This window comes from Pyrgilauda ruficollis, unplaced genomic scaffold, assembly GCF_017590135.1.
Source record: "Pyrgilauda ruficollis isolate IOZ18807 unplaced genomic scaffold, ASM1759013v1 scaffold42, whole genome shotgun sequence".
NCBI lineage: Eukaryota > Metazoa > Chordata > Aves > Passeriformes > Passeridae > Pyrgilauda > Pyrgilauda ruficollis.
The window spans coordinates 2,099,127-2,124,622 of record NW_024525712.1 but is presented as its reverse complement, the minus strand read 5'-3'; the positions used below and the strand labels follow the sequence as shown (position 1 = coordinate 2,124,622).

The window sequence follows — 25,496 nt, the reverse complement described above, 5'->3', positions numbered from 1 at the left end:
GTCTGGCACCAACAGCAGCTTCTTTATACCCAGCTCTTCTGTATAGGCACAGGTTTCTGACCAGTGCATGTTTTTGAGCAGTATGGAACTGGTGATATGACCTTGGAGAAACTAGAAAAGGTCTGCATCTCTGCTGACAAAGCTGCATTGTATGCCATTTGCCATCAAGTTAAGAAGACCTTTCAAGTGAGTTGTTAAAATAATTTTACAATTCATCTAACACATAAGTACTGCAGACTATGCAGGTTTTGGCCAAGAGAACACGAACTACAGAAGTGCCTTTACAAACAAAAAAACCCATTGTCTGCAACCTAAATGAAATTCAACAAGTATGGAAAAAAATGTTTGGGAAATGATTGTCTAGCAAGCCACATAGCAGCAAAAATGAGGATACAACTAACCACACATAAAAATATCACTGCAAATATAACCCCTCCATAATTCTGGGCTGTATTAACAGTTATGTTGACATGGAACAGGTGTGCTTATTATGCAGGGGGTGAGAGAGTAATGAGAGGCTCTCATGCTGTCCTGCACTGTTAGTGCCATTAGACTCCCCTTGCTTAATTAAATAATTAAGACAAGCTGGCCAAGACCTGTCATCTACTATGTAACAGTGTTATAAACTGAACCATAAGTATTTTTCATGGGCCTGGAGCCAGAGCAGACGCAAGTTTAATATATAAATATTTATGAGTATTAAACAGGACTACCCTTCCTGTAATAAATGCTTACAGAAAATACTGGCTGAACAGCAAAAGGGGTTCCTAGTGGGAAGCTGTGGATCTTCCTGCCTTAGGTGTTATGAACAAACCATGCAAGTACTGCTTTCAGTTTCTGGAATACAGCTCAGGCTGGGGGAGGGATTCAGTGATTTCCAAGGCCTGCTCCAAATCTCTGTTTGCATGCTCCCAAGCACCTGCCACTGCATGGTTTTCACCTGGGATGTAAAGACCTATGTGGTGAGAACATGTACTCACAGATTTGGGAGCTGAACAGGCATCTGAGCACATTCCTCAGGCATTTGATGTCACCATCTGAACTGATGATAATCTGCAGGACACATGGCAGTACCAGCTCCAGCCCGGGCAGGAAGCAGGCAGCCCTCATGGTCCAGGTCTGGCCTCTGCAGCAGCTGAGCTCAGAAAGGAGCAGTCAGGAATCCTGGCTCCTGCCTGGCTGCATGCCAGACCTTTAACCCAGGCTTTGACAACCAGAGAATGGAGATCTTTTAGAAAAGGACTGCATAGAAACAGCTCTTGTTTAACTTATTTTTTTTAATAAAAAAGCTTTTATTTTGTTGGGAATTAAATTAACTCCTCACATGTGTACTTTGCACTGAATCAAAAAAAGAAAACCTGAACAAAAAACAACCCCAAACAAAGTTCAAAACCAGTATATAAAACATAATAGCTAGTCAGACAGGAATACCATAAGGCACACATTCAAGTAACTAGTGTAACAAGTATCCTTGGGTGGGGAGGAGAGGGAGCACTCACACAACTTGGCAGCACAGGTTCAGTTCCTTTCCCTCACATTTAAAAACATGGGCTCACCACAGCCGCACTTCCCTGTGCCTGAGTGCAGGCTTGTAAGAGTTAAATGGTTCTGCCCTTGGCCACGTTCTGTCAGTTCAATCAATAGATTATTGTGGGAGAAAACAGCCGCAGAAGGAAGGTGCTGCTGTACCACCAGGACAGTTGCTCTGTGACTCCACTGTGTCAGTCCATCGGCTGCTAAGCTAAAACAACGCTCATGTGCCAGTCCCAGCTCACCTGACAGAAGACACCATCCAATTATCAGCCTTTTGCATCATGTTTTACTACCTGTGTGAGTATCTGTATTCACAAGATCTCCTCCTTATACTTACCCTGCAAGTTTTAACAAAGGTTTATTTCTTTATTAAATTCACAATTGTTTTTAAACAAATGCCTCCCCTGCAATGGAGTGATTTTTTTCCCATCATTCATGCAGTAGGAGCTTCCAAAGGCCACAGAGACCACAGAAAACTGAGCTCAGTAATTTGAAAATTTCAACAATAGTGTTGCTTATTTTAAAATAACATTTGGAGAAACATTTCTGCACCAAAACTGCTGTAAACAGCAGTTTAAAATGTCATCTGCATGAATTATTTCTTCCTTTAAGCTTCTTTCTCCAGCCAGACACCTGTGACACACAAAACTTAGTGCAGAGTGGGAAGCTCCCAAAAAAAGCCACCAAGACAAGACAGCCTCACCACTGAGGCAGAAGAGTTTCATGCTAGAGGAGCATTTCTCATGCACTGTGTACAGCCAGTCCAGTGTAACAGCCTCTGTGATCCTTTTATTTATACAGAAGCTGGGCATTTTAAGTTTATTCTGATTATGCATTTTACTGAATGCTGCGAGACTGTATTTTTATCTGTTTCATGACTCTTTCTGTTCTCAAGGCATTTGCTTAATCTTTTGGTTACATGTACCTTAAACTGCTAAATCTACTGTATTATGGAACATACTGCAGAGTTCATTTTGGTTTTAAAAGCCCCTTAATTTTGTCTATCAGTGCTGTGAGACTACAAAATATTAAATTATAAAAAAAGGCTGATATACACAATCCAATATCCATCAGGATATTTGGTTTTGCACCACAGGTTGAAGGAAATGTTAAAGGTCAAGGAAGTAGAAAAACAAATCCAAAAAGCTTCAAAAACAAGCCAGTTCTAGTTCGGATTTTCCTTTTTAAAAGATATAATGCTCTAATAAATGTAGTTTAAGGAAGGTCATACACATGACCAGCATCTGCAGTAGGTCACTTCCTTATTCTCCCACTCCCTCACAAAAATATATATACATATATTTATATTTATAGAAATGAAATGGTTTCAGATCCTTATTTTGCAGACACGAGCCATACATTTAGAAGGCAGCAGGACACTAGCACTCTGTTTCTTTGCTGTCCACCCGGTTCTGGCGCTGCAGTTTGAAGGACGAAGCTTTCTCGCTCCTGATGACAGGATGGTCTGTCAAGTCCTCGAAAGATTTGGCGGCAGAGCTGCTGTTTGGGAAAGGGTCCTTCTCAAAGGCGTCCTCGTCGATGTGCGAGTCGGTGCTGGGGTCCTCCTGGATGGTGTCCATGCGCTGGTGGTCCTGCTTGGGCGGCGCGGGCGCGGCGGGCGCGGGCGCCAGGGGCTGCAGCGGCTGGTGCCGGCTCGCGGCCTGCGCCGCGGGGAACGGCTTGATGATGCGAACGGAGGCCGAGTCCAGGCTGCTGAGCATCTCCACGTTCTGCAAAACACAAGCGGCCACGTCACTGGCAAAAGCAACCAGCAGCTAGTCCAGGGACAGCAGCATTTTTAAAGGGAGGAGGCACGTTCTGAGGAGCAGCTGCATTCCTGTGAGAACAGCCTAAAGGCAGCCATGTCCTCCGTGCCACTCCCTAAAGGCAGAAAGGCTGTTCTGTCTCTGCTTCCTGCTCTGTATAAAGCACCACAGAGGACAGCCTCACTGGGAAGATGAGTTGGCCCTTCCTTCCTGGGGCCCAAACTGCTTTGGCAAAGCCTAGGACTGGAAACACAGGCACAGAGCTCATGGCAGGGAAACAGTCCAGGGTACAGCTTATTCCAGTTCTCCAGCCTGGAGAGTTCACGGTTTCTTGTACAAGACCTGCACTCAACACAGGGTCAAACACTGCAGGGATCAGTGTCATCGTACTCAACCCAGATTAAGTTCAAGTCCATTGATGTCTGCTACTATTTCAGGATGGTTTGGAAAATATCCAGAAATCTTTAAGCATAAAAATTCCCCAAGGACCTCAGTAAATGCTAATACTGGGAAGAATGAGATGTTCACCTGCTACCGTTTCCCAACTCTCCATCCTCAGCAGATTCAAAAGACACAAAATCTGTTTGTTAAACTGTTGCTGGTGCAAGGAGAGCATTGGCTATATCTGTGCTCTCTGTCCTGCCTCTGGGATTTTCTCAATTGAATGCAGGTAAGAAGCACAAAGATAACTTTTCTCATGTCACAGCTATGGGGCACTCAAACTAAGATCACCCTCAGTTCTGTCACAGTAGATTACAAAGGCACTCTGCCTCAGTGGTTTCCAACTTCAGTATGCTTCTTCCAAGGGTTATACAAGGAAGAGCTTTGCAAGGCTTTTTTTCCCCTCTCCTAACAGAACAACTTTTCCTTAACTTGAATATTTTAGTTCTTAATAGGAGCTGTATTGTCAAAGCACAGGAAAGGATACCCAAACCTCTATGTCACAAGGTGCCCTGTGCTGGACTGTAATTAAAATTTATCTTGGCACCTTTTTGTTCTTCCCCTCTCCCAGCTCATTATCTGCAAGGTGAGAAGTGCTGCTGATGTGACCCTTGAGCAACTGGAAAGCTGTAGCACATCTGGGTGCTAGAAGCCACCTCCTGCAAACAGCCATTCTGCAGCAAAGACACTGCATTTTGCAGAGATTTTTGAGCCTCATGCTTCAGTGACTCCAGTGGCTGGGAACTAGCAGCCTGTGGTGGTGCTGCCCAGTGTGCTGTGCCGAGGGGATGCCGGACACGGGTGAAGCCCCAGAGGGCTTCCTGCCCCTCTCTGCTGCACCAGAGGGGCTCTGCCAACAAGGCTCAGCTCTGACAGGAAGGAGGAATCAGACCCTGCCATGCTGCAGTGCTTGGTAAGAGTGAACAGAGGCTTGTTCAGAAACCAGCTTCCCCTCTCATGGATTTACCCTCTGCAGCATGGGGCTCTCTCTTACTACTCTTTTATTATTCTGCAGACACCTGAGGTTCAGGTTTTCCAATACACATGGGACAGCATTCTGGCAATTCAGACGTAGACAGCAACTTACACTGGGGCAAAACAGGGACTTTGTGTTCTCCTCATATTGCTTGTCCAATTTCTTGTCCTATTGAAAAACACACAACAAAATAAGAAAGTTAATTTCCCTATGGCAAAGACTCGTTTCTCCTCCAGTGACTCAGCAATTTGTGGGGGTCCCCTACTTCCCATGCCTTCCCATTTACCTCAGGAGTGCTTGTGGGCACAGCATCCCTTTGCTCTAAGCCCACACACCACATGTTCACACTGTAAGTGGCCATGAGCTCACTGACTCTTTATCCATCCACGCAAGATCAACTGAGATCACATCCCACTCTGGGTCTTCTCTCAAAATGTGGGTGTCTTTTCTTCACAGGGCTTTAGAAGACTTTGTTTTTAATGATAAAAATACCAAAATTATACTTGGGTGGAACTCAGAAGGCAGAGAAAGAAAATCTGCCTGGGAAAGAATGGGAAAGGCTCCAGGGAATAGTCATGGGAGCACTGGGTCTGCCAGGGCCTGGCAGAGTTTAGCAAGAGTTTTGCCTACTGAAGGAGCAGTAAGCCTTACATATGCTGGATTTCCCCCCAGGGTTTGCTAAAAGCTTCCCATCATTTCTCCCACAGCCATCTGCCACTTCACATATGAAGGGTGTTCTCACAGCAAAATCCAACAGAGCAGTCATCTCAAAGACAGCTTACTCACCACACAGTGCACAAGGATGCTGAGAGGAATCCAAAACAGTAAGGAGAAGACAAGCACAGAGCCCACTATATTATCCGCTAGGAACTTCCCTGTGGAACCAGTTCAAATCTGTCAGTTACCCACCCAGTACTGCTTCATGAACACACACACACACACATCTATCCCCCCTTCTGCAGCCACTGCTCAGGCAAGTGAAGCCTCAGAATTGCTTGGAGAAGCACAGGCTGCCTACTCTGGAGTAGGTAAAGATAAAACTACACAATTTAAAAATCTGTATCCAGTATGTTAACAATAACAGGTTTTTCTCTGTTGTTCTCTGAAGAGAAATGCTGTGAGGCTCTAATACTGAATGTGGGTTGTTTTGGAACAGCCTATACTGAGCCAGCTAAGCTGCCCCTCTCACTTATACAAGACACACTGTGAGAGTCCATTACCACATTATGATGTAACAGTCATTTGATCTCTACCTGCCTCCACAAACAAAATATTTGGATGCCAAAGATTCAAAAACTGCCTCTATCCAAGCAGGCTAAATAGCTTTATCAGTTACCTAAGAAACAATTTTTTGTCCCTGAAACTTGAGATTGAAAGCTGCAGTTCAGATAATTGCACTGTGCAGGCACAGTGGTGCCATGAGCACACACAGGGCTCATGACACAGCACCAGCTTAACCATGGGTTTTGTCTGGTGCCAGTAATAGAGCAAGACACTGGGGGTGACACCTGGGGTGAGGTGACACCTGCTTGGGTTGCACAGTTGGGATCAAGACCAAGGAGGCCCACTCAGTCACAGGGAGCGACTCAGTACAGGCACAGCTTGAGGTGTGTGACCTCTGGTTTTCTTAAATGACAGAGAAAGGAAGTGTTCCCCTCCCCTTCTGTTGACATTTAAATCCCACTGAGAGGCCCACTTTATACCCTACTGAATCTAGCTGACCTCTAAAGAGACTGACTGTTACCTGCTTTTTTCTAATTGACCTAGTTCTTGGTATTCAGACAAGAGGCTATCACCCCTTTCACAAGCTTGGAAGATGCCTAGGAAAAAAATGGAGTAGAAAAATGCAAAACAATCTCCCATCCTTTCAGCTTTAAAAGGTGCAATCAGTAGTGTCAAACTTCAGGCAAAAATACACTTCGATATACCACAAGCACAGCTACCCTTGCACACGGTGAATAAATCCAGGCAGCTAACTCCCCCCAAGGATTTAAAGGTTCATTCATGTCATGAACTCAAAAATCCCCAAAGGACATGGTTGTGTATCTTACCAAAAGTATTGATGCTGAGTTGGTCTATGAAATCCCAAAATCGTTCAATCACATCCTGTACTTGCTTCTCGCATTTGCCCTGCAAAAGTAACAAAATGATCTTATACTACCAAAGTATTAAGTACTGCCTTCTTGGAGAGGGAGGTACAATGACAGTAATGAAATGAGAACTACAGACACAGCATGACTTCATTTACATTCTGAATACAGAATTACTCTCTTGCCCAATTGCAGCAGTCCATTTTTACTGCCTTTATTTTTATCAAACCAGTTTGAATTCAATTGTGGTCTGAATCAGATCATTTTATTGTTCAGAACATGCAAAATCCACTCCACCTTTGGCCCATGTTAGGGGACATAAAACTGATATTTCTGGAGAGATTTAAACACTGGAAGCCTCAGTTCCCATTATCCACAAAGAAGGCTGCAGCTCTCAGGAGCCCAAGGTTACAGACAAACTCACTCCCAGATTTGGCTGTGCTGGTTTAACACAGCAGAACCTTGATCTTCCAGATCTGCGAGCAGAAGGACTGGGGCATGCCCTCCCAAATTCACTTCTGCTGACACCCAGTTTAGCTCCAGCCACTGGGGTCTGCAGGTACCCGTGCAGCTGTACCACGGAAAAGGCCACTGAATGCCAGCGGCCCACCAGTCTCCCTGCCACAGGCTCCTTTCACATACTGCTGGCTGGATTTCCATGTGATTTCTCCCTGACCTGGATTACTGGAATAAAAACTAATTGGGCTAATGGGAACAACCGAAAAGGCAAGCGCTGCAAACCCAACCGAGCTTACAGCAGCACTCAGTCCCCTCCTTTGTGCAGGGTGCCAGGCTGCTGAGCTGTGCAGGGTGCCAGGCTGCTGAGCTGTGGGGAGCAGCAGAGGGGGTAATGAGCAGCTCCAGAAGGGAACAGCTTCCACAGCTTCCTCCTGCATGGGTCTCTGCAGAACTCCAACACCCACAGCCTCCAACATTCTTTGACATTTACCCCGTGAAGAGGTACTTAAAACCCATTGCCCTGCTCAAGCTTTGGCTTCTCCTCCCCAGCACAGTCCTCCTCTCAGCAGAGCAGAGCTGGGCACACTTACATTTGTGTCACAGAACCCCACAGTGCAAGGCTTGCCCTTGCGCAGGAACAGGAACTGGTCGTTGGCATCCACGTATGGCGTGCACCTGTCCTGCTCGTCCCGGCAGCACACCTTGCAGGAATTATCTGTTTCTGAAATAGAGCAGCAAACTCATTCCTTGGAAGCACAGAGTCACCTGCAACCCACAATCCTCGTGTCCCCTGGCTGAGCATAGTCCTGAACAGCTGCCCCACAGGGAAAGCAGGACCAAGCCGCCCAGTTTTGGGCACTCTGACAAGCCTAAAACTCAACAACATGCCCTGTGCAACATATTGAGGGGTACAGTGGGACCAAGTTCTCCAAGCTGATACCCCAAAACTGCACAAATCAACAGGCCAATGAAGAGGTTCAACCACATCCAGAAAGACAAATTTAAATATTTCTTGGGCTCTGAGTCCTCTACGCACCTGTCTCCTCAGCTATGCCCTCCATCTCAAATGATGGGGCTCACAGCAGTTCCTTGTGTTGCCCCTGTGAAGTTTTCATCCTACTCCCAGCTGCTTTTCCACATTTAGGGGATAAAATGAACAGCAAAGGAGCAGGAAAAATCACTGGCAGAAGTATATGGCAGGCAGGTTAGCAGGGGAATTAAGTTGGGCATTCTATATTCTCAAGGCACTTTAATGTCTCTGAAATCTTTCTTTAACCCCTTGCTGGAGGCCACTACTCCTCTGCCAGATCCAGAGATTGGTTGAAACCTCCTTACAATCCCTTCTTCTCCATCTGTGGTAGAGCTGGAAGGTAGGAGTGTCCTCTCCTTTAGATGGAGTGTCAGAGCCTAAGTCTCATCTTAATGTCTTCAACCCAAACCACCAGAAGACAGGAGGACATTCACATTCCCTTTTTAAAAAGAGAACACCTGACAAAACCCAACAGTTTAAACTTTTCCAGAAACCACAAACTCAGCCATCCACCAGGCCAGCCCACAGTGAAGCCAGCGTCTCCCAGGAGCAGAGATGAAATACAAATTTCAGTCCCAGCCCCGTTTCAGTTCCCTCTGTGTCACCCACCATTGCATGCACACGACCGCAGGTTCTTCTCCCTCTCGCAGAAAGGGACGCACTCCCCATCCTTGCACTTCCCCATGTCCACGCACACTGTGTCATCCGGAGCGTTCCCTGGAGGGGGACACTCGCTGCTGTTCCCTGCAGATGGAAGTCAGCAGAGTGGGAGGACTGTGTTAGAGCAAAGGGCAGAGAACCTAAGTGTGCAGAAGAAAGAAGGAAAATAATGGAAATACAGACTTATCCCAGGAAAACCCCAATAGCTTGTTCTTGCCTTTCAACTGCAGGCTGCCTGCCAGCTGCAGAGAGGCAGCAGCAGCTCTGGAGGCTTTCAACAGCCTGGGCATTATGGCACTGGCAACCAAGCAGTAGGTGCAGACCCTGGGGCCCCCCCTGGCAAAGCACACGCTGACTTGACTCCCTGTCTCCAAGAAAGCCTATGAGGAGGACGTAAACAAGTGGGGAAGTGAAGCAGAGCTGCAGCAATTCCACCTTTTCTATGCAAAATTCATTCTTGTTCCCTCCCAGGGACACACTCTGTTTTGCCTTTTTTTTTTTTTTTTTTTTTTTTTCTTTTAAGGGAAAGAAACAAAAAACTTTTAAAAATCAACCTTTTTTATGTTCTTCTGGTCAATAAATCACAAAGTGACTCTTGAACTACAATGAAACTCATTATAGGAGAATATTGTGATGCTTAACTGGTCACTAAAATTACATGTACCGGATGACTAAAGGGCACTAGACTGAAAGTGGGTTGAACAGGACACTGAGCCTGAAGCACTTGGCTAGCTGACATACAGGGGACAGAACCACATCCTACCAGTGCAAAAAGACTCTCCTTTACAAGTGGCATTTATGGCTTCCTGGCATTTCTTTTGTGCACTTTCAAACTGGCAGCCTTTACAGCAAGGACTGTTTCGGTCACTGGGGAAAGATCAAAATGAAAGAAATAAATATTAACCATTTTTTTTTAAATAAGTACTAGTGTGACAAAGCCAGAGAAAAAAGATGTTTAGGAAATAAAAAGCTACTTCTTGGAGACAGACTCATTGATTCAACCCTTGTCCTCTCTGCCCCCTCCCACAACCACCTTTCTACATACATACTCACTCTTCATGTACTGAAGGTCAAATCACATAGAAAGTACAGAATATTGAGAGATAACAGAGGGACCCTTGTATTTATTCATGGCACATGGATCAACCTCTTGTAACCTGCTGTGTAACTTAGGACAAGATCTTTTACCCTTTCCTTCCCCAAACATTTCTCCCCCTTCTGTTTGCCCTGAAGGTTTCCTGCTTTGTATTCTGTATTGTCTTTACTTTCATTTTCTCACCTAATACATGAAGGCCCTTAGTACAAAAGCACTTATTAAAATGCATGGATTTTCTTGCTGAACAACAGGAATTGCACAAGCTCTCTAATGCTACATGGTGTAGAGCTGAACTATGAAAAAAAAAGATTGGACACTGCATTGCCACAAGGCCATGAACACCCCAAAAAGCAACAACAGAAAGAGGAGTCATTCAGTGCAGTCACTGTATTGTCTGCTCAAACACATTTTGCAGCAGTCTGGAATTACCAGTATGTACCAGTGTAAAAAGCCACCTTCCAACACAAACAAAACTTGTATTTGCACAGAAAGTGTGTGCAGGAATTTTTTTGATTCTTTTTGATTGCCTAAGTTTGCTTAATAATAATAACGGTAACAACGACAACACAATAATAATTTGCAAGATTTGACTTGTGGCTCTTGACACTTCTCAGAAAAACAAACAAAATGCTATAAAAATTAATGCATGCACACAGAAGTGTCTCATGAAATCTTTCACTGTTGTGAGCTCACTCATTCAGCCTTAAAGCCAGGAAAAGGGCCTGTGACAGTGCAGGTGGCTTTAGGAGTTTTCAGCCTGGCCCAACATTCTCTCCTGTGTAAAGAGAAGCTGCGGCTCATTCCCCCTTACCTGCACTTGGCACCATCTTTCAGTTTACAGTCTGCAGAGCAGCAGGGATCAGCCAGCTGGTACAAGAGGCCAGGATCACATTCCTCGCCTTCATCCACTCTGGAGTTCCCACACACTTTGTTGTTGCGCTCTTTGAAGCACTCCTGGGCCTTGACCTCAATGGTCCTATGGATGGATTTTTTGCTGCAGCTTGAGAACATCTAGAGAGTCACAGAGGAAAAAAGCAGCACTGAGTGTACCTTTCTGTCAACAACTGGCATCTAAGACAGCCACAGCCTCCCTATGTCCCTGAGCTCTGGCATTCCAGAAAGCTGTTATTCTCTTTGTACTGTCAGTCTGATACCTTGGAAAAACTTTCAGATGGGACAGTAACAGCTGGGTCAGTAACAGACACTGCTGCACACTGAGGGACTCCCCCACGCAGTCTGGCTCAGAGACAACTGCAGCTCTCCCACGGCTTCAGCAGCCCCAGGACGGGATGTGAAGCTGCAGCAGGAGGCACAGACTGCGCTGCCCCTGGGCAGAGGGGCTGGGCACAGGCACAGGCCAGGGCAGACTGCAGGCCATCCCCTGCTAATGTGGGTTTCTCATCTGTAGAACAGGCTCAGTGCCAACTCCACACTGCCAGGGCAAGCTTCCACCACGGCTGTGGCACCTGGCAGCCCCTCTCCAACAGCAGCTATGGACCAGCCCAGCGCTGTGTGGTACTGAAGGTGATGGATTTGACTCTTGCTGGGACTTGCTTGTAGCAGCATATGGCCACAGCTAATTACAAACAACTAATTAAAATGCACCTTGACATGCTATGAACTCCAGTGAAACCCAGATTACAAAGATGAACTTATCTTGCAGAGAACCCAGCTGCATGCAAATGTTTTCTTATGGCTAATCCATTACATTCTGGTGGTTTCAAACTACAGGAATCATTAACTAAATAGATTTGCCATGCAAAGGGTCACTGACCATAGCAGAAACTTTTGTGTTGATGCAAAACTAAATAACCATACCTTGTTGTTTTCATGATCCCCACTGACAGCAATAGGATACATGACATATTTCCCACCCTGGTCTTCAGTGGGGGCACACTCTGGCAGACTGTCAGGATCATGCTCTGCTCCAAAGTTATGTCCAAGTTCATGTGTTGTAACCAGGTCAGCCTCCTTTTTTTGAACATGAAAAAAACAATGTTGGAAAAAATCAGTCTGACTAGTAGAGGACAGAAGATCCCAGGTACTTCTAGGCCACCAGAAATTCTAAAATACACCAAAATGATAGGGAATTTCCTATGAACATTTTTCTGGTTTTCTGGAGAAATTAAGGTAAATAAAATTGTGGTCCTTTTCAAAGTTAAGTTCAAGGACCAGATTTGAACATTAAATCACTGTTTAAAGCAAAATACTGTCCTAGAATACCAATTCACTTGTTTTCAAGGCAATGCAGATGCTTAAATATGAAAATTTGCTTCTGTGTAGCTGGAAGGCATAAAAAGTTAAAACAAAACCCAATCCAAACAAACACCAGCTACTACCATTAGTCAATCTCTTGTTTAACCTATCTTGCCATTAGAATTATTTCTTCTAAATGGACGATGACATAAGGAATGCTGAATAAACTCCACTACTGCATGATTTCTAGGAAAGACACCTACAATTGTGGCCCAACAGGGATGGATTTCCCACACCACTTACGCGAGACACGCCTGCCTGTGCTGAGGAGCCCAAACCGGCTCTGCTCGCTGCGCGCCTCCCACGGCGCCTTCCCCTGCAGATGGTGTCACGCTCACAAGGTGGCCACGGCAAATTAAACTCACACAGAAAGGAAGATAACCACAGGGAGACTGGGCAGCTCCGGAGAGGAGCTGTCACTGCAGCTGCTGGGAAGGACCAAGAGCTGCCATGAGCTGCCCCAGTCCGTGTCTCAGCATGGCTAACGGGGGAGCCAGAGACAGGAGAGCTGCCCAGGTGTCCCTCCTGGGCTTCACTGTGTTTCATTTGGAAAACAGTTTTAAGGAGGTTGTTTTGGTTTTTTTAAGCCAAAGTGGAAACCATGCAGCACCTTCCCTGTGAAATCAATGTGAACCATCATCCCAAGCCCTAAGCCTGCCACTGGAAGACAGAAAACTAAACCTCCTTTGTACTATAAGTCAGAACTCCAGTCGGGAGATTGAACAAATGCAAATAGCATGGCAACAGCTATTGCGAGAGCTCTCTGTCAACATCCCTCTGACACAAAGCTTTACTGTCTTTTTTCCCTATCTTCTTGACAGTTTCTGTGCCAAGTTTTAGCCCACATATCAATTATAAATTCCTATTATTATAATCATGCTACAGAAAAGCACAGCTGAGAAGCCAGCAGAAGTCAGCAAAAGCCAAATATGCCAAACTTCAAAGATTTAATATAGGCAGACACAGGCACTGCTCTGGTGTCTTCACAAGTGAGACAACGCTCATATTCAGACCTTTGTGCATTTACTATCTCATAAATGATGGAAAAAAATCCAGGAAGCATCAATTTACATTAAGCTCAGTATTAGCACTAATAAGCCCTGTCTACTATACTGTTCTCTGCGCTAGTTACTCAGGACACAAAAAAATCAGGTGGAAGAATTTCATTAAAAGGCTCAAACTAAACCTCCTACTTTGCCTGCTTGTTCTGTTTGAGGGTTTGTTTTGTTAAGAGTTTTGTTGTTTGTTTGGGGATTTTTTGTTAAAACAAAACACATATAAATTCATCTTTAAACATCAAAAGCCTGTTTATATCTAGGAAATTACAGCTCCTATGAGACACTAGCTGTTCCTATTCCTGTTTCACAGTGAGTTCAATTTTCAGTTCCATTCAGTCCTGTCTCCCCCTGTCAGCTGCAACAAAAAAGATTATTTTTGTTTTATGATCTCTATCCTTGTCCCCAGAGATCTCACTCAAATGGAAAGCCAGCAGCTCTTTTCTGAGCGAGCACAGGAGCTTGTCACAATCCCATGGCACACACCACCAGCACACATGTATGACGAGGATACTCTTCTACCTTTGTGAGGATGGTCTTCCCATAGTTCTTGGTGCTGGTCAGGCCACTGTTCAGATAGATATCCTTCTTTGCAATTTGACTGTAATAAGCTGAAAGAGTGAGAAATAAACAAATTAAAATTGAGAAACATTCTTCTTGAATTTCAGGGTACTTTTGGGAAGAGAGGGATACTTGTCTGGGGAAATGAACAGCTTTACAGCTTTATTGTTCTCACAGGCTCACTAGTGAGACCTTGCCAGTTTTTGGCATTGGGAATCTTTCAAGCACAGCTCCAACAGCTCATGTATTGCAGTAAAGGCAAACCAGCAGAAATTTCCAAGACAACAGCATCTGCCATTCCAGAACTGCTGCAGGATGTGCCCACACAAAGCAGCCCTTAGAACTGGGCTTTTTCTATACAGCCTGTTCACACCAGATAGCTTAGTGACTTTGTTTAGTGACTTTGTTTAGAGACTTTTATCCTTCCCCCTTTCTCCAGCTTCAGCCAAAAAAAACAGCCATCCCTTCTATGGAAAAAACCAGCTCCTAGAGTGTGTGCACATAACACAAAATACTCCATGAAAGTTGGAGAAAAGAATTAAACATGAATAATAAAAACTAGCTTCCAAACCACAACTGGGAGAGAAGGAAAAGAAGCCTTGCCTTTAGGACAAATGCCACCATGGCTGTTAGGTCTGGGAGAGCCAACATAAGCCAGTCCAAGCGTTCCCATGTCAAAATCTTGGTACGTGAAGAGATGAGCAAGGCACACGTGAGCTGCTTTCTCTGCAATATCAAAGCTAAATTGCTTTAAAAAAAAAAAAAAAGAAAAAAATAGTCAAATCCCTGTTAGCTTACAGTTAGAAATCTGTAGATATTAATATTTATTTAATGTGCCAGACGAGTAGCTCCTAGATCAGGTTAAGTCAGAAAACAGCAGCTGTTTAGCAGTCCTGCAGAGCTGCAGGAAATTAAACTAATGCCCAAACACACTGTACACATTCATTTACATAACTTGTCTATTCATTTTCCCTTTTCACAGGGAGGACAAAGCCAAGTACAATAACTTGATGAAGGTCACAAGGCAGCCAGTCTCAGGGCCAGACATATCAGGACTGCCTGACTCAGACCACATTAATAAGACTAATTGATGTCTGCTCTGTAATTATGCAAGGGAGCCCTTTACCAAGGGCTACAGGGCACAGCAGCTGGTTTGACTTTATGTGACATCTAACATCATGTACAGGGAGCAGAGGGCTTTCACCCATTACTACAGAGCAGCCATATAAATGAGCAATTTTCTGTTAAGGGGCACAGTTTTTCAAGGGTTACAACCTACCTCTAGCAGCATTTTCACATCCCAGGCATCTTTCTTATCATCTGGGTAACTTCTTGCCATATTATAATGTTTTTCTCCAGGTTTTACAGGATTTGGCTCATTGTGGATGATAATCTACATGTTAAAAAGGGCAACAACAATGAACAGGAATTTTTGTCAATTTTATAGCTACAGAAAAGGTTTCAATGTAATTTTAAATATCCCAATAGATCTGTAAGGACAAAAATGCAGACTCAGCATGATTCTAATATTAACTTTCCAGCCTCTGCTAGTTAAATACACCAACTAAATCATAATTACATTGTAAGTAACCCTTTTACAGGATAACATCAGAAGTTTTTACTGTTAAATTCTGCTTTGAGATGCCTTTTACTTGTAGAAAAACCCCAGACAAATACAACCAGTATAAATAACCCCAAATAATTTCAGAGCTTGAGTTAACCAAAATGTATGTTAAAGAACTGCCACTTGCCCAGGAATCCAGAATTAGCTCATCATGTTCTCTACCCCCTCCCTGCCCAAGTAATGCTCCTTCTTTATGCCTGCAGATCTTTTCCCAGCCAAGTACAGCTGGCTTGTACCATTAGTCTCCATGTCCCACACCACAGCTCTTGCAGTACACTGAGCTGATGGAGTTCTCCTGTTTTTTATGCTGTTTTCCAGATTTCTGTGCACTTCAAGACACCATCAGAGAAACTGAGGTCACAACATTCCCTGTGTCCATATACAAGCCTCTACACTAGCACGATGTCTAAGGCAGTCAATAAAGCTCTTCAGGCAAGATTGTTTTCACCTGGGTTTGAGGCCCACTCAGGCTTTGTAAGCCAAGAACTAGCAACAGATATAGAAAATAAATGCATGAGTATGTCTGAATGAAACAGAATTTGCTCATATTCAGGTGAAAAATGTACTTTTGAACCAGGAATAAATACAGAAATTCGCATCCCAAACACTACAAGGAACTGAAAATGGGCATCATGTCAGATCATTAACAATGGCAAGATGCAATTTCAGAATGCTCCTGGCTGGAGTGAATGATGCAGGATTTCATTATTTTAGCTCTAACCCAGACAAAATAATAGGAAGGTCTGCTGTTTAAACGATGTTCCTTTAAGCTGGAAGCCCTCTGCAGAGGACAGTGAATACCTGCTCTATCTGTATGCCGTACCCATTGAAGGTTCCATCGTCCCAGGACGTGTTTCGGTAGATGTCATCTACTCTGTCTATCAATTCAATCTGTGTGGAAGAGAAAACAAGTTACCCAAGTGAGCTTTCACAGAGAAAAAGACATTCAGAGAAACTGCTACACACTTACCTAGAAACAGTCACTTGAATTAAAATTGAGCCCCGTGTAAGGTAACAAGACAAACTCCCTAGCACTGTTGGTTTTGGATCGGTATTATCCAAGATACTTGAAAATTTTCCATCATAAAAAAGTAGCACAAACTTTTCCATTTATCACTTTTGTTTGTGTAGCAGAATAGCAATAATATTAAGAACAAGACATTTTGGGAAACACTTTGTTCAAACACTAATTTTCCAGATTTCTTTGAGGGGAAAGGCAGAGAAGGGAGCTGTTTTAACTGCTTTGTTTCAGCATGGTGCTTAACTAGTTTAACTGACCCCCCAGGCTTGCTTCCCTCACCAGCCAAAAACCTATTATTTTCCTCATTATGGTTCAAGCACAAGGTTCCAGAAAGTCTCTTGTCAGTGCTCACAATCAATACCTCCCTTTTCAAGCTGTTCTCTTAAAAAAACACCTTCTACTAAATATAATCCACCAAACTTGCTGAGAAGGAGAAATGGCATTCAGAACCACTCAGTAATAGTTTATGTTTTAGTTTTCCAATCACTGTGTTCTTAACAATACCCGTCTACCCAGGAAACACAACAGGGGTCAGCCTCAGCACATGTCAGATGCTGAGATAAGAGCACTTCTGCAAACACACCGAATGTGGCCCCCTCACCTGGGGAATGTAAAAGCATTTCTGGGGACAGAAAGGTCAAAAAGCCAGCAAAAGTGGAACAGAGTGATTAGCATTTAAAAGAGTAAAGCTCAGAAAGAGACTTTAGACAAACAACAGGCCTCCAAACCCCCATACTCTCCCCTTCTGCTGAAAGGGAGAAGGACCTTGTTCTAGTTCACAAAAATCTGTCAGACAACCCCAGTGTTTCAGCTGGGTCACTCAGTAATTGGTACACACAATGGAGCCCTGCTTCCCCGAGGATGGCTGAACACCTGCCTGCTGATGAGAAGCAGTGAATTAATTCCCTTGTTTTGCTTTGCTGCTGTGAACAGCTTTTGCTATTAAACTGTTTCTATCTCAACCTACAAGTTATCTCACCTTTACCCTTCTGATTCTCTCCCCATTCCATCTGAGAGGAGAGAGCAAGTGGCTGCCTGAGGCTGAGCTGCCTGCTGGGGTTAATCCACACCACCAGTGTACAACCAAACAAGTTGTTCACTGGGCCTGCTTCTAATTTATTGTTCTGGACAGAAAATCCTGAAAGAATCTGGAAAAGAAGATCTAAATGAGTTGCTTTAACTTCTCATTAAACATGCCTGAACTTTAAAGATGCTCAGATCATTTGCAGTGGATTTCAAAACCCAGGAGACTCTAGAGCTCTGACTGAGAAAAGAGAAGTTCCTGGGCAAAAAACGGCTTAGCTAACAGAAGTATATGACAGGAAGGAATTTGCTTTTAAGTGAAATTTGAAGACTACTGAACTACATTAGCTTCATTGTAGAATATTTTTAAAGCATGATTTAGCACTTTTCCAGGTAAAAGCCGTGTGTACAAAAGCAGTATAAGCTGTATGGTGCTTTAACTACTGCATCAGTGTGTTTTCCTGCATCTATTCCAGCACATTTTAGCAGGCTACAGTTACTTACCAAGTAGTTTATAGTGGTGCTCTCTTCCCCACGGCCCATGTACTTGAAGAAACGATGGTCTGCCACTACCAACATCTTGCACGTGTTTTTGGAGTTCTCTGGAGTGGCTCTTTTCTTCCGATGGGTGCTTTCTAAAGTAAATATTTCAACAAACACTCGCCACTGCTGAGCCTACTGTCCTTATTGAAGATTTGAATTTGAGTGTGGGTGGGCTCCTGGGAGGAGAACGGGGATGTTTAGTTTTAGTTTGGGGCTTTTTTAAAATTTTTAATAGCTATTCTTATATTTTTTCTTCCTAACAGTCCTCATACTTACTGTAAGGAAAAGAATGCATGGCAGTGAAACTGACTTATTCATTAGATTTACCTATAGAGTTTTTAAGGTCATTACCACAGCCTTAACACCTCTCCTCCTGTTCCTAGTCATTACCCCAACTTTTGCTGACACGGCAAAGAACAGAGGAAAGTGGGACCAAAAACTCTCAAAACCCCATCACAGCTCAAGATGGATTCCTTGAGTGACCATAGAGGCCAAACAGGTCTCGCTGCACAGTGCACAGAAGTACAAAGTTGTTTAAAGAGGCATGAGGAGTGCTGCTTCCCCCCTCCATCCCCACAATGAATTGAAAGAGCTAATTTTTTCAAAGATGCTGCTTTCCCAAGGTATGGACACCCACCTTCATTTTGTTTCCTGTCTTCCAGTCCTTTTGGCAACAGTTCATCTTCACTCAGCTTTAAATAGCCACATACTTTGGGGGACTGCAACCTTGAGAAATCTTTGATATCTTCAGATCTGTAGACCAGCAGTCTTTCATCTTCCACATCATCTACAAATCTCCACAGTGGCTGACAGCACAAGGAGAAGTTAGGAACACAATGAACCCAAAGTCTAGATAAGTAAAAAACTTTATGTATGCACCATTGTACCTCCACAGTTTTCTGTCTACACACACAAATGCACTTCACCCACAGCAACAAATCTACTGATAAAATGACATCCCCAAGAAAGCCAACAGAAGTCAACTCTCTTATGCTACATGGGAGTCCAAAAGTCTAAGAGCATCTTAACAAAGTAGTGGCAGCTACCTGACAAGGCCATAGGAGAGAATTTTTCTTCTCCTCAGAATCTGAACAAGCTGAAGAGGCTTCTCAGGTTCCTCTGCTCCCCTCTGTAACAGCATGGAGCCAGAAGGATATCTTTAACTGCTAACAAATGCACTGACCAGAAGCACAGGAGGAAGCAGGTAACAGAGAGTCTTCAAGCACACAGCGCAATGTGGGCTCTTTGATGTTTAAAAGCTACCCAAGTCACTCACAAGCATATAAGTTTCTCCAAAACCAAAGAAGACCATGAAATCTCAAGAAAAGACACCAATTCCCACAGCAGATGCATACAAATAATCTTTTTACTTTAGTGACAAGTCCTATTCTTATCTGAATGTTAAAGCTAAAGCAACACCCCCAATATGACATAGACAGGGTCAGCTCTTTGGCCAGAGCCAAGCAGCAGAGACTGCCTGCATCCACAACACAGTGCACCTGGCTCTGGGTCTCCTCTGGCCCCTAGGCAGGGCTCTTCCAACTTCAGCCAGCCATCATTCAGCACACTGTGCTTTCACTTCACAGCAAAAAGGTCACAGAATGTGAAGATTGTGCCATGTCAGCAGCCACATGTCTGCAGCACAAAACTGAAGGCTTCACACACTAAGGCAAGGTGTGAGGGCACCAGTGGTTTACACAAAGGCCCACAGCCTTTCCAAACCATACACAGCTACCTTGAACAGAGAAGCAGGGAATGGCAGAGCAGCTTTGTCCATGCTGCCTTTGGGGAACAGACCAGGCATGCTCCCTCTGTGACTGAGCACAGGAATCATCTCACCAGGGCAGTCAGAGGCCAAGGCTGACCTGGGGACACCAGCGAGGCAGCAGGGCAAGCCAGAGGCTGCACACCACTGCCTGCCCCCCGCTGCACTGACACAGCCAGCCAGGAGCAGGGCCTTGGCCGCGCGGAGAGACAAGGCACACCCACAACTGCTCTGGAGCACAAACACAAGAACGCTTTACATCACATGCAAACAGATACTGTATGTTCTCAATGTAAAACACAAGTACAGAGACTTGGGGATTTTGATCACATTTTTATACTTTAACATGACTAGATTTCTCAGGTTTACCCACAATTCTGCGTATCTTTGGGTTTGGAGACAATTACAATATCCATATAACACTCAGCCATAATTACTGTTATTCAGCCATTCAAATACTGCTTGTGTCTGGGAATATACTGCACTGAACATCTCATTATGACAGTCTCTAATTATCTATTTGTTGAATATTTTTTTTAACCAAGAGTTCAAAATAACACAAGCAAGTAAAATGGTGAAAAACAAGGGAGTAGGGAAAAATAACTAATTTTCAGATAAAATATCAGATTTTCAATGAAGCTCTAAGAATGGGAAAACTTCCAAGATGTAACAAAGCCAGTTTTAAAGAGCTTCACAGATGTTGACTCTGTTTAGACTGCCACAGTTTGTTAGAGGCCATGATCACCACTAATTTCTGACATTATCCATTCCTGTTTCTGAAACCCCTTCCTGTTTAAAATATACCTTCTCCCTGATGTACCTAAAACATGCAACTATCAGAGAATGTCACTCACTAATAAAAGTCAATACTTGCAAGCCAAATTGGTTTCTTATTTCTCTCCCTCCTCACTCCAAAAACAAGCACTACCACCAAATCTAGTTTGAGCTACAGAAGTGTCAACATAACTAACAAGGAAGAGGAACACCCAGAGGAAAAGAAGGTGATTGTCTGGATACAGTTTTCCACAGCAAAGCATACCTCAATATTGTATTCTTCTCCATCAGTATTGATTCGCACTGTAAAATCTTCATCCCCAATATGTGCCACAACCTTGGAATTATGCTCTCCTTTAACATAAACATGGAAGCATTAAATTAATTCAGCTGTTTGCATGTGCTCCTGCACAGACACTGTTTGTTGGAGGTTTTTAATGATTTCTAAACTTCATGACAAATTACCTTCCTCAGTCTCTGTACTGTTCAATTTAAAGAAAAAAACCAAAATCAATCAGCATTTCCCCCGAGTCTTAACTTCCCAATAGTCACAGTCAACGAGACTCAGATTTAACAGAAAATGTTGCAGGAAGTGTTGAGATGGCTCTGGGAATTAGTAATGGGGGACACAATATTTCTGCCAACAAAAGCAGCATGCATCTAACTACTATCAGACAGCAATTTCATGGCGTCAGCCTGCATTCCAGTGGAAAAGTCTCACCACATCACAAAGGCAACAAAGAAATCAAAACAACTTAGCAGAAGCATTAGTACTGCATGAAAGTGGAGCATGGCATCTTTCTTTACAGAAAAGTAATCTACAAAGAACTATCTTTAAGTCTTTTAATTGAACAGGGCATTACTGCATCACCTCTACCTTTGATTTGTGTTCTGGAGCAAGGAACATTCAAGTCCTACATTCCAGCTGGAATTAAAGCCACCATCAGCATTTAAAAAAAATAATAATTTGCAAGCTGCTGCTTAAGTAAATTATACCTTTGTGTCCTGCCAAACTGAACACAAGAGTCCCGTCTTAAGAGCTTGATGCAATACACCCCACCACCTACCAAACCTAAAAAAATCCCCAAACACCACAAAAACAAAACCAGAAAACGCAAGAGGATAAGAATTATGTTTATTTCTTCATCCTAACCACATCTGATGAAAATGAGGGAAATACACCATTTACTCTGCCCAAGAGACCCGAGCAAAGCTGTGGTTTCTCAGCACTGACCCACAGTCTACTCCATACTAACCAACGACATGTCCGGTGAAAAAGTCTCGCCATTGAACACGGTACTCCTTTTCCTTGCCTTCACCATCCACAATTAATGCTTGAAATTTTTCTGAAAAGTGTTCAGCAGTTGCAGTTAAGTATAATTTAAAGTGCCTGTAAAAGAATTTACTTGCATTTATTTTTAGGCAAAGTATACATATAACAAATACATTCAAATCTCCATTTTATTGAGGGTCCAAAAGAAGTTCAAAAGCATTAACTCTGATAAGCACACTACAAAAACATACACTGTGTAATTGACAACAGTAAATATTTTAGAGTCACAGATGTTTAATTAAAAAAAAAGTTAAAAAAATAATCCCCCAAATCTAAAACAGTCAGAGTTTGCCCATGATGTGCCTTCTCCATTTGCAGTTAAGCAAAACCAGTTACTGGTAACCATTTAAATAAATAAATAATCAGACCACGAAATTTCTTCATCTATTTGAAATTAAATTATCTTGAAGTTCTTACTTTCTGACATAATACAGGCAGAAGACCATAAACAGAAATCTGAACTCCCTACATTTTTTACAATATACTGTCACAAAAACTGAAAACTATACCAAGAAATAAGCTGATAACCTTTTCTGGAAGAAGCCTCATGGGCTCTTGGTTTATGTGGGCTTTGAGTCAAAGATTTTTGGCATGCTCCTCTGTAATTACTCTGTAATTGTCATTGGCAACCTCACCCTAAAGCAGCATGCATGAGGCAGTGCAAAACAGGGACAGTCAGACATCTGATCCCATTAACCTTTCATAATTGCCCCTCCAAACTCAAAAAAATGCCCTTTCAAACATTCAGAGATTCAAAATTTATGCATAACTTGCATGACAGTTGAAGATGACACGGGGAAGGCACATGAATACACAGAGGACAGAAGATGTCAGACAAACAAAACTCAATCTACATTTGTTAATACAAAGTGTTATTCTGACCCTGCTCCCCATTTCAGATTCACAATTTCAGCACCAAAATACCTGCAAGGCATTTTTCTGACTCTCAGAATAAAGTCCCTGCAATCTTCATGCCTGCTCCCTTCTATTTCTCCTCCTCCTTTGACCTGAGCTTTTATTTCCCATCTTATAACAAAAACCAAAAATGAAAACCAAACCAAACAAAATATGAAAATAATTTAAAGTATTGAAAGTATTTGAAAGTATTTTACTATGAAAGTATTTTATTTAATGGGACATTTATACTCAGTAAGAAAAGGATTAAACCTCCATGAAAATAAATACAGTAAATCTCTTGGCAACACACCTCACACACTACCCAAACTGAAGGCTGAGATTTTCAAGAACCAGAGGACAGTCAAGAAGTACTGACAATATTGCCAGATGAGGTGTAAGTGAGATCCAACCCTATCAGTGGGAGTAATCTACATGAAACTAAACCTAAAAATAAAGCAGAAGAAATCCTAAATTACTGCCACTTCAGCAACCAGAGAAATAAAATAGAACTTACTTTCCCCTTTCCTCTGAGCCTCTCTGAAGTCATATAACCACGCAGACCACTGACCTAGAAGAACTGGCCAGTCATGACAGAAAGCAAGACAGCAGTTTCTGGGTTTGAAACTGCACATTACTCATCAGAAACTGAAGGAAAATATTATGCTATTTCATCGCTGATGATTTAATTACCTTTGCAGGGCTGAAAAACTTAAGAGCCTCTCTACGTGTGTCTCAGGCTGGAGGTCCCTCTTCTTCAGTGAGTGCTGCTGGATGCTAGACAGAGAGAGGATGTCGTAGTCTGAAAGCATGGACTCAACTGTGTCTGAAAGACCAACAAGGAAAGTTTTAGTTTCAAAAGACTTTCTTTCCAAATGCACACATTAAAAAAAGAGCAAACCAGAGACGCCCATTTCAACAGCAAGACCACAGTTTGCTCTAATTTTAGGATAACTACTGTACATTTTTGTAATGGCCTATTTTGTGTACACAAGTAGAAATCACAGAGTGAAACAAGACAATCTGAGAGAGACAGAGTTTGCTTCACTTTTTCTACAACTTCTGAGCAGCCAACTCATCACTTTTACTGCCACAGCAATGCAGAACTAATGCCCTCCCTGGCTGCCCCCCAGAAACTAAACAGGGAGAATGTCTCCATTTCTTTGGGGTGAATTATTCTCCTCACCTGCTGGTCCCCACATGAGTCTGAGGAAGAAAATAGTTTAACCTAGGAGACTTAAACCAAGTTAATTTGCAGACTGGACTGCATTGAGCCATTCTGCCCAACAGTAGCCAGAAAACAGGTATCTGCATAGCACAATCAATCAGAACTAAGTAACAAGGCAACTCATTTGAGATACCCTGATTTCCCTATACCTTACCATCATGCAAAACTCCTTTTCTACTCAGAACATGAAAACTTGTTCAGAGAAAGGAGACCAAGTGCCTGAATTCCTATGGGAGCAGTACACAAATTACAAATTCAGATCAATATTCTGCAGATGTTTCCACCATTAACAAGTGCACGACAGCTGCAAACAGTGCTTGGCTCTCGCTGATAAGGCCTCCTGCTACTTTGTAAGTCATTCCTTCATCAAAGCACCCATCCACACTTGCTTCTCTGGACCACCACCACCCAACGAGACACCCAACCACCCTGGCTTCCACTAGCACTGAGATTCAGTTCCTATTTAGAGCCTTAACGAAGGCTGTTATTTCCACACTGCCGCTTTCCTTCTCAGCCAGAGGTGCCCACTCTTCTCTGCACTAAATGAGGACTCAGATGCATTTTACAAGAGACAGAAGTGCTCACCCAGACATTCTTTTTAAAAAAAAAAAAATTCCTGTTTCCTTCCCCTCCATTTCCAATTATGTTTCTAAACCAGACCTGATAGCTACCAAAGCGGTTTCTATTAAGGGAGATGGCATTCCTTCAGAGTCCCTGGTCACTAGCTTACCCCACTCAGCAAAGCCACCTCTTGTGTTTTATTGGCCTTTAAGGTAAGCAGCACCACCAACAAGATGTTTTACCAGCTATTGTGTAACAAACCAACACTGTCAGCTTGAAATCTACATGCTCATAGCTCTTGAAATAATATGGGCTTTTTACACCTGACACTCAGTACCATAATTTATCCCCAAATCCACACCTCCAAAGCCCAGGAAAGCTTTAAGAACGCATGCACGGATCAGGGCAAGGAAAGCACCTTGCTTTTCCTTTTGCAAGGGGGTGGGTGGGCGGGGAGAATAAACCAGCAGCGTACAGCCACAGGTGTGCTTGTGTACACTGAAGTGAGCAAGGCACAGAAGCAAAGATGACCCTCACAGCCCTCCCAGCCCTGCACCAGACCCACTCACAGAGTGAGGCACACGGCTCCTTTCTTGGGCAGCAGACACCACGGAGCAGCAGTTCCCAGGCTTCTCCCTCCCCGGGCCTTGAGCAACACAGGAAGGGCAGTGCAGTTGCAATTTCCTGATTTCTGTTTACAACCCTCAGGTCGAGAGCACCTGCACATGATTACCATGTGTTTCAGGTTATATGCAAAGACAAGTTTCCATCACCATGTTTTCTGTTGTGGGGATTTTCCCCACATGT

At 43.4% G+C, this 25,496-nt stretch overlaps 1 protein-coding gene across 2 annotated transcripts; it reads right to left on the bottom strand.

Annotated features, from left to right (window-relative positions):
- Positions 1 to 1,271: 1,271 nt before the first annotated feature.
- ADAM17 (ADAM metallopeptidase domain 17) lies at positions 1,272 to 25,278 on the bottom strand. 2 transcript variants are annotated; one of them, XM_041477869.1, is made up of 17 exons: positions 25,259 to 25,278; positions 23,594 to 23,726; positions 21,930 to 22,063; positions 20,939 to 21,027; positions 18,772 to 18,940; positions 18,096 to 18,226; positions 16,349 to 16,438; positions 15,203 to 15,316; positions 14,527 to 14,671; positions 13,885 to 13,973; positions 11,870 to 12,022; positions 10,863 to 11,062; positions 9,719 to 9,822; positions 8,905 to 9,095; positions 7,856 to 7,986; positions 6,768 to 6,846; positions 5,502 to 5,591 (listed from the first exon to the last, which is right to left on the bottom strand). In XM_041477869.1, the coding sequence occupies exons 2-16, from the start codon at positions 23,710 to 23,712 to the stop codon at positions 6,816 to 6,818; spliced, it is 1,890 nt and encodes a 629-aa protein (XP_041333803.1). In that variant the 5' UTR covers positions 23,713 to 23,726; positions 25,259 to 25,278; the 3' UTR covers positions 5,502 to 5,591; positions 6,768 to 6,815. The 2 variants fall into 2 exon arrangements, with proteins under 2 accessions (XP_041333804.1, XP_041333803.1); XM_041477870.1 differs by lacking the exons at positions 18,772 to 18,940; positions 20,939 to 21,027; positions 21,930 to 22,063; positions 23,594 to 23,726; positions 25,259 to 25,278 and adding exons at positions 1,272 to 3,263; positions 4,828 to 4,884 and having other exon boundaries at positions 5,503 to 5,591; positions 8,905 to 9,039; positions 16,371 to 16,438; positions 18,096 to 18,159.
- Between the last annotated feature and the right edge of the window lie 218 nt (positions 25,279 to 25,496).

What these genes read in the sequence shown, in the direction of transcription:
- ADAM17 (XM_041477869.1), bottom strand. Translation starts at nt 23,712, where the DNA reads ATGCTTTCAGACTACGACATCCTCTCTCTGTCTAGCATCCAGCAGCAC. An exon ending in AGTTTTTCAGCCCTGCAAAG is followed by an intron (nt 22,064 to 23,593) that starts GTAATTAAATCA and finishes ATTCTTTTACAG; the next exon opens with GCACTTTAAATTATACTTAA. An exon ending in GAGAAGAATACAATATTGAG is followed by an intron (nt 18,941 to 20,938) that starts GTATGCTTTGCT and finishes TTGTGCTGTCAG; the next exon opens with CCACTGTGGAGATTTGTAGA.